A 12411-nucleotide genomic window follows, 5' to 3' on the forward strand; every position below is an offset into this window, starting at 1 on the left:
AGCGACTTGTCCAGGGCGTACCCCGCCTTCCGCCCGTGTGCAGCTGAGATAGGCTCCAGCACCCCCCAAGACCCCGAAAGGGACAAGCGGTAGAAAACGGATGGACGGATGGATGGATGGATACTCGGTTCACACTCAAGACTACAGAGCAGGTCTATTCAACTACCGTAATTTCCGGACTATAAGCCGCACCTGACTATAAGCCGCACCAGCTAAATTTATGGGAAAATACAGATTGCTCCATATATAAACCGCACCCGACTATAAGCCGCAGGGTTTTGATGTGTAATTAGCGTAGTATATAGAGGTTCCTGCTACCACGGAGGGGATTGTCGGGACAGAGATGACTGTTTGGGAACGCAAAGCGTCCCATTTATTAACTATAAATCTTTCAATCATTTAATCAAACTTTCACATCTTTGACATGGCGAACAGCATTCGTGCAGAGTACAAATAATACAACGGTGCAAAGTAATACAAAGTGCTCGCCTGTACGTTATCAATATAACCAGCCTACCGGTATATGAAAAGTCAGTCTTTAATCATTGTGTCATCGTCTTCCTCCTGCGTACTAAAACCACCGAAATCCTCTTCGTCGGTGTCGGAGAAGAACAGGCCGTATATAAGCCGCACCCTTGTATAAGCCGCAGGGACCAGAACGAGGGGGAAAAGTAGCGGCTTATAGTCCGGAAATTACGGTACATAATGAACAGGGGCCGTACTTATCAAGCTTCTTAGAATTACTCCTAAGAAGTCTGCTAAGAGTTGACTTAAGAGTAAATAAATTCTTCGCGGAAAGCTGCACTTAAAAGTTAGTTATCAAGTGTCTTACTCACACTTTCAGCGAAGTGTAGGACTGAATCTTAAGTGTCACACTCAGAGCTGAATTACGACATTACTATGTGCCGTAAACGGAATTTTAGGTGACGTCATTTCTGTGTCCATAGAAATGACCAATCACGGAAGGGAATCCGTTGTTTAAGAATAAAGAAATATCTTGGAATTATTTAAGTGGACAATGGGAGTGTATATTTTGACAATAAACTACAAAATAATACAAAACAAACTAGTCCCCGCCGGCACTCACGCTACCGCTCCCTCTCTTCTCTCGCCCACACACTCACTGACGTCACTCACCTCACGGCCACACACATACGCTACTGTCATAACATTTTCTTTCCAATTCATTAATTAGGCAACTAATTTGAAACTGGTGTGGGTGGCTCTATATATACTAGCCCACTGCAGACACATGCAGAAATCAACAAGGAATCGAAAAGTATTAAATCTGTGACAAAAATAATATCCGCTCTGTCTAAACGATACCGTTTGATCAGCTGCTCGTCATCAAAAAAAAACAAAACATTGTTCCGTTCCCTGAACGTTGGCGCACGTCTCTCTCGCCTCAGTGCCATCCCCTGCTGGCAACTCCTAACCACTTAAGACACCTCTGAAGGTCTCTTAAATATGGTGGAGAGTAGGAGTGATTCTTAGAATTAAGAACGTTGATAAAAAGCTTTTATTCTTAAGTTTGAGAGTAGGACTAAATGTCGCAAATTCTCAGGACTTAAGTGTAAAATGGCACTCTAAGAAGCTTGATAAGTACGGCCCCAGGGCCGCAGTTTCAAGAGCTGAAAGGCTCAGGGGTCGGACGTAGACCATCTCGTCAGAATTTGGATCTTTTGTCAGAAAGTTCCGCTGCAGGTTACATTCCTTGGAGACTGCATTTACTTCATCGTCGGCCTCTCCACTGCATTGTCAAAAAAAACATACTTTGTTGTCCAGTCACTGTTAAGTCAGAATTTCGCAATTTTTTTTTTTTTTTTCCTCAATCGTATGTGTCATTTTTGGTTTGAATGAGTAGTCTTCTTCTACTCACCCCACTTCTGCTTTATTGTGACACATATTGTGTTAGGGGCTTTCTAACAACTGGGAAGGTTTGTGTCATTTTTGTCCTCACACAAAAAACATACTAAAACAAAAAAAATATTTGCCCCCCATCTTTTTCCATTTTCAATCCTTTTTTAAAAAATGCTCCCGGGAGCCACTAGGGCGGCACCAAAGCAGTGTTTTTCCAACCTTTTCTGAGCCGAGACACATTTTTTTCCACTGAGAAATTTCAGAGGCACACCACCAGCAGAAAACATTAACAAAATGAAACTCAGCAGCAGATATTGACAATAAAAAGTCGTTCTCGCAATTGTTGGATATGAATTCAAACCATAACCAACCATGCATCACTATAGCTCTTGTCAGTGTTTCCCACACATTCATTTATTTGTGGCGGCCCGCCACGAAAGAATTACGTCCGCCACAAATAAAAAATAAATAAATAAATACTTTTTTTTTTTTTTTTTTGTCCTGTCCAGCTTCTCAGGCAAATCATATAGTTGATGTAGATGCCCATATAGGCTGTTCAGATGTACTTTACAAAAGAGAAGTGTAGGATACTTCTCTTGTTGCCTTATTTGTATTTTACCACTACTGTTTTCTGTTTATTTGTTACTGACTGTGGCAGGACACCTCTGCCTCTGTTTCACTTTATGTTGCTGGTAAATAATATGGTTGTAGTAGCAGGCTAAAGTTCAATTATTTAGTATGCACTAATTAAAGGGGCAGAGCTTTAAGAGACATTTTAGCTTTTATATTTTATAAGATATATTTTTTGTAAGAACCACAATTAATAAACATATTTCAGTGAATAACTTAGTGTTCAAATCTGTATATAAATATGTACATAAAGTGTTGTAATTATATTGTAAAAATGGATGGATGGATGGACGTTTAAAACCAAACTGTCATTAATTAGTAAGTATTCCTTTTTTTTAGCCTTTTTTGAGAAAATCTTATCATTGTAGTAAATTATGCAAATTTGATGTCATGGTGACCACGCCCATAGCCACGCCCCCACCGCCACAGGTATCTTGGCAGTTTATGGGAAACACTGCTTAAAGTAGGTGTACTGTCACCACCTGTCACATCACGCCGTGACTTATTTGGAGTTTTCTGGTGTTTTCCTGTGTGTAGTGTTTTAGTTCTTGTCTCGTGCTCCTATTTTGTTGTTGACTGTCATGTCATTTACGGATGTACTTTGTGGACGCCGTCTGCTCCACACGCTGTAAGTCTTTGCTGTTGTCCAGCATTCTGTTTTTGTTTACTTTGCAGCCAGTTCAGTGTTAGTTAAGCTTCACTGCCTTTTCTTAGCGACACTCGCCTTTTGTTTGTTGTTTTGGTTTAGGCATTACATACTAACCTGACTCTCGCCAGATCCTTGTAGTTCGCGGAGCTCCACACAAGGATCTGGGCTCGAGGGCATGGCAAACTCTTTCAAGATAGCAAAAATAATGAACCAATCAGGATCGCCAGGCAGGATTTGGATTTCCCAGCGTGGCTCTCATCAGTACAACGTCTTCTGTCATTGGATGCCGACTGATAGAATCTTGTTGAATTACCGTTTAGCTGAAGAATCACTCATAAACCTGTAACTTACACTACCGTTCAAAAGTTTGGGGTCACATTGAAATGTCCTTATTTTTGAAGGAAAAGCACTGTACTTTTCAATGAAGATAACTTTAAACTAGTCTTAACTTGAAAGAAATACACTCTATACATTGCTAATGTGGTAAATGACTATTCTAGCTGCAAATGTCTGCTTTTTGGTGCAATATCTACATAGGTCCATTTCCAGCAACTATCACTCCAGTGTTCTAATGGTACAATGTGTTTGCTCATTGGCTCAGAAGGCTAATTGATGATTAGAAAACCCTTGTGCAATCATGTTCACACATCTGAAAACACTTTAGCTCGTTACAGAAGCTACAAAACTGACCTTCCTTTGAGCAGATTGAGTTTCTGGAGCATCACATTTGTGGGGTCAATTAAACGCTCAAAATGGCCAGAAAAAGAGAACTTTCATCTGAAACTCTGCAGTCTATTCTTGTTCTTAGAAATGAAGGCTATTCCACAAAAATTGTTTGGGAGACCCCAAACTTTTGAACGGTAGTGTAGATATTGGGTTTCACTATGTAAAAGCGCTTTGAGTCACTAGAAAAAAGCGCTATATAAATATAATTCACTTCACTTGATCGCACCCTTAAAAAAAAATGATGCTTGGGAATGATGACTCGACACTATCCACTTGAGTGGGTGCATTTTAGAGCTCATGTATCACTCTGCGCCTCCCAGTTGAGGGTCAAATCTGCGTTGGAACATCTCTGGAAGGAGCTTGGGTTTTCTCCTGGTAGTCTGACATCTTCCCAAATCCCCAGAATATGCATGTTGGTGACAGGTTCTAACTTGCCTCTAAATCAGGGGTCACCAACCTTTTTGAAAGCAAGAGCTACTTCTTGGGTAGTGATTAATGTGAAGGGCTACCAGTTTGATACACACTTAAATAAATTGCCAGAAATAGCCAATTTGCTCAATTTACCTTTAACTCTATGTTATTATTAATAATTAATGACATTTACACTTAATTGAACGGTTTAAAAGAGGAGAAAACACGAAAAAAATTACAATTAAATTTTGAAACATAGTTTATCTTCAATTTCGAGTCTTTAAAATTCAAAATTCAACCGAAAAAAAGAAGAGGAAAACTAGCTAATTCGAATCTTTTTGAAAAACTTAAAAAAATAATTTATGGAACATCATTAGTAATTTTTCCTGATTAAGATTAATTTTAGAATGTTGATGACATGTTTTAAATAGGTTAAAATCCAATCTACACTTTGTTAGAATATATAACAAATTGGACCAAGCTATATTTCTAACAAAGACAAATCATTATTTCTTCTAGATTTTCCAGAACAAAAATTTTCAAAGGAATTCAAAAGACTTTGAAATAAGATTTAAATTTGATTCTACAGATTTTCTAGATTCGCCAAAATATTTTTTTTGAACTTTAATCATAATAAGTTTGAAGAAATATTTCACAAATATTCTTCGTCGAAAAAACAGAAGCTCAAATGAAGAATTAAATTAAAATTTATTTATTATTCTTTACAATAAAAATAAAAAAATTTACTCCAACATTGATTTAAATTGTCAGGAAAGAAGAGGAAGGTATTTAAAAGGTAAAAAGGTATATGTGTTTAAAAATCCTTTTTAAGGTTGTATTTTTTCTCTAAAATTGTCTTTCTGAAAGTTATAAGAAGCAAAGTAAAAAAAATAATGAATTTATTTAAACAAGTGAAGACCAAGTCTTTAAAATATTTTCTTGGATTTTCAAATTCTATTTGAGTTTTGTCTCTCTTAGAATTAAAAATGTCGGGCAAAGCGAGACCAGCTTGCTAGTAAATAAATAACATTTAAAAAATAGAGGCAGCTCACTGGTAAGTGCTGCTATTTGAGCTATTTTTAGAACGGGCTACTCATCTGGTCCTTACGGGCGACCTGGTGCCCGCGGGCACCGCGTTGGTGACCCCTGGTGTAAATGAATGTGGAGATGATCCACAGCACCAGTTGTCCTGACGTGACAGTACCCACAAGGGAGGGGTGCTGTTGGGACTACAGTGTGTGACATAACAGGGAGTACACATTGCTGCTTTTGAGAAGCCCAACATGCCTGCTCTGGAACACACCACAAGCAAGCCGACACGGTGGTGTGGAGTCACGCGTGGATGACACACCGCGGTCGCCGCAGCACAGCTGGCCCAACAGGGTGGCTAGAAGCACCGCCGTAAATCAACCCAGGAGGCGCCGACATTAAGCCGGTTGGACAAACCCAGTTTTATCAGTGGAAATAAGTTCCTAAGGGCCCCTACCCCGTCCGTGTCGTCGGCGTGGGTTGAGAAATGCGGTATAGTCGTGGGCCGAGGAGGTGAAGCGAAAGCCCGCGCGGTTCACGGGAATCTTCTCCAAGAGAGCGGAAGCCGCCGGCGGACACTTACCGTCTCCCTTCGCCTCTCCAAGGCATGGACAACACGGAACCGGCGCCCTCTTTCGTCCCTCCGAAGACGACCGGGAGAAGTTTGGGGCGAACGACCGCTATGACAGTCACGAAGGGGAGCGGCGCTACGCACAGCTTTGGAGCCCAGAATCCAGTGGCCGCTGCGCGGAGGGAGAAGGAGGAGGAGGAGGAGGCGGCGGCGGCGGCGGCGGCGACGTCACGGCAGGCGGTGAAGAGGGTTGCGCATGACGTCATCACGCACGATGACGTCACCAACTATTCATATGAGTTCTCATTAAAGTGACACTGCAAATTCACATCCATCCATTTTTTACCGCTTGTCCCTCTCGTATATGACTTTTTTTTTTTTTTAAATACAACTAAATGATTTATGGCTGTGGTGTCCAACTTCCGGCCACTAAACTCGTTTTTAATGGCCCGTGGGATCCATCCGTTTACTTAACTGCTTAGTATTTTCACAGGTAAACTGGAGCTTTTGAGGTGGGCGGGGTCGGGGTGGGCGGGGTTAAGGGGGGAGGAGTATATTTATAGCTACAATTCACTGAAATTGAAGTATTTCATATATATATATATATATATATATATATATATATATATATATATATATATATATATATATATATATATATATATTAGGGATGTCCGATAATGGCTTTTTGCCGATATCCGATATTCCGATATTGTCCAACTCTTTAATTACCGATACCGATATCAACCGATACCGATATATACAGTCATGGAATTAACACATTATTATGCCTAATTTGGACAACCAGGTATGGTGAAGATAAGGTACTTTTTTAAAAAAATACAAAATAAGATAAATAAATTAAAAACATTTTCTTGAATAAAAAAGAAAGTAAAACAATATAAAAACAGTTACATAGAAACTAGTAATGAATGAAAATGAGTAAAATTAACTGTCAAAGGTTAGTACTATTAGTGGAGCAGCAGCACGCACAATCATGTGTGCTTACGGACTGTATCCCTTGCAGACTGTATTATATAATGTATATATAACCCTGCGATGAGGAGGCGACTTGTCCAGGGTGTACCCCGCCTTCCGCCCGATTGTAGCTGAGATAGGCTCCAGCGCCCCCCGCGACCCCGAAGGGAATAAGCGGTAGAAAATGGATGGATGGATGGATGGATGGATGATATATAATGTAGGAAGCAGAATATTAATAACAGAAAGAAACAACCCTTTTGTGTGAATGAGTGTAAATGGGGGAGGGAGGTTTTTTGGGTTGGTGCACTAATTGTAAGTGTATCTTGTGTTTTTTATGTGGATTTAATTAAAAAAAAAAACAAAAAAAAAAACGATACCAATGATAAAAAAAAACGATACCGATAATTTCCGATATTACATTTAAAGCATTTATCGGCCGATATTATCGGACATCACTAATATATATATATATATATATATATATATATATATATATATATATATATATATATATATATATATATATATATATATATATATATATATATATATATATATTAGGGGTGTGGGAAAAAAATCGATTCGAATTCGAATCGCGATTCTCACGTTGTGCGATTCAGAATCGATTCTCATTTTTTTAAAAATCGATTTTTTATTTTTTTTGTATAATTTTTTTATTTCTTTTTTAATTAATCAATCCAACAAAACAATACACATCAATACCATAACAATGCAATCCAATTCCAAAAGCAAACCCGACCCAGCAACACTCAGAAGTGCAATAAACAGAGCAATTGAGAGGAGACACAAACACCACACAGAACAAACCAAAAGTAGTGAAACAAAAATGAATATTATCAACAACAGTATCAATATTAGTTACAATTTCAACATAGCAGTGATTAAAAATCCCTCATTGACATTATCATTAGACATTTAGTTTATGAGATGCGATGCAAGTGTAAGCCACTGTGACACTATTGTTCATTTTTTTGTAATTTTTTTTTAAATTAATGTTTGTAATGATAATATCAATGAGGGATTTTTAATCACTGCTATGTTGAAATTGTAACTAATATTGATACTGTTGTTGATAATATTCATTTTTGTCTCACTACTTTTAGATTGTTCCGTGTTACGTTTGTGTCTCCTCAATTGCTCTGTTTATTGCTATTCTGAATGTTGCTGGGTCGGGTTTTGTTTTGAAATTGTATTGCATTATTATAGTATTGTTGTTTATTGTTTTCTTTAAAAAAAAAATGTAAAAAAAAAAAATAAAATAAAAAAAATAAATCGTTTTTGAATCGAGAATCGTGTTGAATTGAAAAAAAAAAAATCGATTCTGAATGGAATCGTGACCCCAAGAATCGATTTTGAATCGAATCGTGGGACACCCAAAGATTCCCAGCCCGAATATATATATATATATATATATATATATATATATATATATATATATATATATATATATATATATATATATATATATATATATATATATATATATATATATATATATATATGTATATATATATATATATATATATATATATATATGTATATATATATATATATATATATATGTATATATATATATATATATATATATATATATATATATATATATATATATATATATATATATATATATATATATATATATATATATACACTACCGTTCAAAAGTTTGGGGTCACTCAACCAATTTAGTGGAATAGCCTTCATTTCTAAGAACAAGAATAGACTGTCGAATTTCAGATGAAAGTTCTCTTTTTCTGGCCATTTTGAGCGTTTAATTGACCCCACAAATGTGATGCTCCAGAAACTCAATCTGCTCAAAGGAAGGTCAGTTTTGTAGCTTCTGTAACGAGCTAAACTGTTTTCAGATGTGTGAACATGATTGCACAAGGGTTTTCTAATCATCAATTAGCCTTCTGAGCCAATGAGCAAACACATTGTACCATTAGAACACTGGAGTGATAGTTGCTGGAAATGGGCCTCTATACACCTATGTAGATATTGCACCAAAAAGCAGACATTTGCAGCTAGAATAGTCATTTACCACATTAGCAATGTATAGAGTGTATTTCTTTCAAGTTAAGACTAGTTTAAAGTTATCTTCATTGAAAAGTACAGTGCTTTTCCTTCAAAAATAAGGACATTTACATGTGACCCCAAACTTTTGAACGGTAGTGTATATGTATCAGTGGTTCTTAACCTGGGTTCGATGGAACCCTAGGGGTTCGGTGAGTCGGCCTCAGGGGTTCGGCGGAGGTCAAGACACACCCGACTCATCGTGTAAATACAAACTTCTCCCTATCGGCGTATTACGGATACGGCAACAGCTGACTGGTTTGCAGGTGTGTAATTTGTTGTGAGTTTATGCACTGTGTTGGTTTTGTTGTTTGAACAAGGTGATGTTCATGCACGCTTCATTCTGTGCGCCAGTAAAAAAAACATGGTAACACTTTAGTATGGGGAACATATTCACCATTAATTAGTTGCTTATTAACATGCAAATTAGTAACATATTGGCTCTTAACTAGTCATTATTAAGTACTTATTAATGCCTTATTCGGCATGGCCTTATTCTAACCCTAACCCTAACCAAATAACTCTAAATTAAGTCTTTATTACTTAGAATGAGGGATGTCCGATAATGTCTTTTTGCCGATATCCGATATCTATAAGTAAACTTTGATTGATTGATCCCCAAGTGCATGTTTTTGGAGGTGGGAGGAAGCCGTAGTACCCGGAGGGAACTCACACAGTCACGGGGAGAACATGCAAAGATCCCGAACTCAAGACCTTCAAAAACTTGTATTTCAAAAATAACTAAAAGTCTACTGGTGTGATTTAACTGTGCAAGAATAAACACATTAATAACCATTTCTAATGACGTCATTTAATATTTCCAGATTTTATTAGTAAAATATGATATAAACATATATAACAAATATAAATGACAAAATATGAATTTTAAATAGTAAGAAAAAATATATTTGATAAGTTTTGTATTGTTTACAATTAGGGATGCGTTAAAATGCAATATCGGAAATTATCGGTATCGTTTTTTTTTATTATCGGTATCGTTTTTTTTTTAATTAAATCAACATAAAAATCACAAGATACACTTACAATTAATGCACCAACCCAAAAAACCTCCCTCCTCATTCACACAAAAGGGTTGTTTCTTTCTGTTATTAATATTCTGGTTCCTACATTATATATCAATACAGTCTGCAAGGGATACAGTCCGTAAGCACACATGATTGTGCGTGCTGCTGCTCCACTAATAGTACTAACCTTTAACAGTTAATGTTACTCATTTTCATTCATTACTAGTTTCTATATTGTTTTACTTTCTTTTTTATTCAAGAAAATGTTTTTAATTTATTTATCTTATTTTATAATTTTTTTTAAAAAGTACCTTATCTTCACCATACCTGGTTGTCCAAATTAGACATAATAATGTGTTAATTCCATGACTGTATATATCGGTTGATATCGGTATCGGTAATTAAAGAGTTGGACAATATCGGAATATCGTCAAAAAGCCATTATCGGACATCCCTATTTACAATGTATTACATCTAAGAATAGTTATTGGCATTTGCAAATCTCACGAGCCACAATATTATACTAGATTGTGTACATGCTGTTAAAGAAGTAAATATCACATTATACTTATTGTACTAGAAATAATGAAACCAACAACACATTTTTGAGTGGAAAGCTTTATCCAGTTATTGATTGATAGAGTATGTCTATGAAAACAAACAGTATAAAACAAAATCATAGTTACATATATAAATCAAACCCTCTTTAACATTTATAAAATACAAATCAGATAAATAGAGAACATCTTAACCGTTATAAACCCATACAAATATCTCCAAACTCACACACTGATAAAAATGGATATATCTCTTTCTCCTGGATGATGACTACGTTCAGATTTAACATCGATGAAAATGATACGAAGACAGACTTTTGGCATGCAATGATTACAGTATGCATTATCCTCTTGTGTTAAACAGGAGCAATCTGTTCCAAATTGAAGTAAAACAACAATAAAACATGAGGCAGAACATATGGATACAAAAATCAAGCATATAGTGAAAAGCACTGAATGGGAATTTTCTTCGGGGAGATCCTGCTAAAAAAAGCGCAGAAGGTTCATTAACTGCATTGATGTCCCACATACAGTACAAAATAGTCTTTGGAATTATGCTCTGTAACTATAAATGGAAATAGATGCAGCATAAGCAAAAGAAAAGCAGTTCAGTCACTAGTGTGTACATTCATAATGCACATTTGGTCCCATATTGCACAAATGTAATTTCTTCAACACGGCACTTATTGCTTTTTATTCTGAAGCCAGTGAAATATATTTGGGCTCATCTGGTAATATTACAAGGCACAGTATATTTGTGCATTGTGATCAATGCAAAGCCTTAATGGCACTCGTGCTCCCGCGTCAGTGTATTGGTCAAAACTTCACATTTGTTTGAATAAAAACACAAAATAAAAAAGTTACCTCATACCTGTCCTTATAACTTGTCACTTCTACACACGCACACACACACACACACACACACACACACCTTACATGCATACTTACACACACACCTTACATGCATACTTACACACACACACACGCATGCATGTCCACGCAAACATTCAGAGAATTAAGAATTGCACTGCAAAGCTTTACGCCTCCTTTCTCCTCTCCTGTGCTGAGTGATCGGTATTCATTCCACCGTGACGGACTTGGCTAGGTTTCTGGGACAGTCAACCTGCAGAGAAGTCAAATGACTCATCATCATTAACTGTGTCAGTTTACATTGCACGGTTGACTAGTTACTGTATAAGTTACTGTATATTTCGGACTACAAGGCGCACTTAAAATCATTTAATTTTCTCAAAAATTTACACTGCGCATTATAACCCGGTGCGCCTAATGTACGGAACAATTCTGGTTGTGCTTACCGACCTCGAAGCCATTTTATTTGGTACATGGTGTAATGATAGTTGCGACCAGTAGATAGCAGTCACACATACGAGATATGTGTAGACTGCAAGATGACGCCAGTAAACAACACGGAAATGTAAATGTTTAATTGAGAATATAGAACAGGGGTCACCAACGCGGTGCCCGCGGGCACCAGGTAGCCCGTAAGGACCAGATGAGTAGCCCGCCGGCCTGTTCTAAAAATAGCTCAAATAGCAGCACTTACCAGTGAGCTGCCTCTATTTTTTTAATTGTATTTATTTACTAGCAAGCTGGTCTCGCTTTGCCCGACATTTTTAATTCTAAGAGAGACAAAACTCAAATAGAATTTGAAAATCCAAGAAAATATTTTAAAGACTTGGTCTTCACTTGTTTAAATAAATTCATTAATTTTTTTACTTTGCTTCTTATAACTTTCAGAAAGACAATTTTAGAGAAAAAATACAACCTTAAAAATGATTTTAGGATTTTTAAACACATATACCTTTTTACCTTTTAAATTCCTTCCTCTTCTTTCCTGACAATTTAAATCAATGTTGG

The 12411-nt window shown here is 36.6% G+C and overlaps 1 protein-coding gene across 1 annotated transcript in view; it reads right to left on the bottom strand.

The window, feature by feature from the left end:
- Positions 1–10585: 10585 nt before the first annotated feature.
- Positions 10586–12411, bottom strand: part of gfpt2 (glutamine-fructose-6-phosphate transaminase 2) — a 64551-nt gene continuing 62725 nt past the window's right edge. The window contains exon 19 of the mRNA XM_062045926.1: positions 10586–11656. Coding sequence (XP_061901910.1) covers positions 11612–11656 — 45 coding nt within the window. The 3' untranslated portion in view covers positions 10586–11611. The remainder of the gene's footprint in view (positions 11657–12411) is intronic.

This window comes from Entelurus aequoreus, linkage group LG04 (genome assembly GCF_033978785.1).
Source record: "Entelurus aequoreus isolate RoL-2023_Sb linkage group LG04, RoL_Eaeq_v1.1, whole genome shotgun sequence".
In the NCBI taxonomy this organism is placed as follows: Eukaryota; Metazoa; Chordata; class Actinopteri; order Syngnathiformes; family Syngnathidae; genus Entelurus; species Entelurus aequoreus.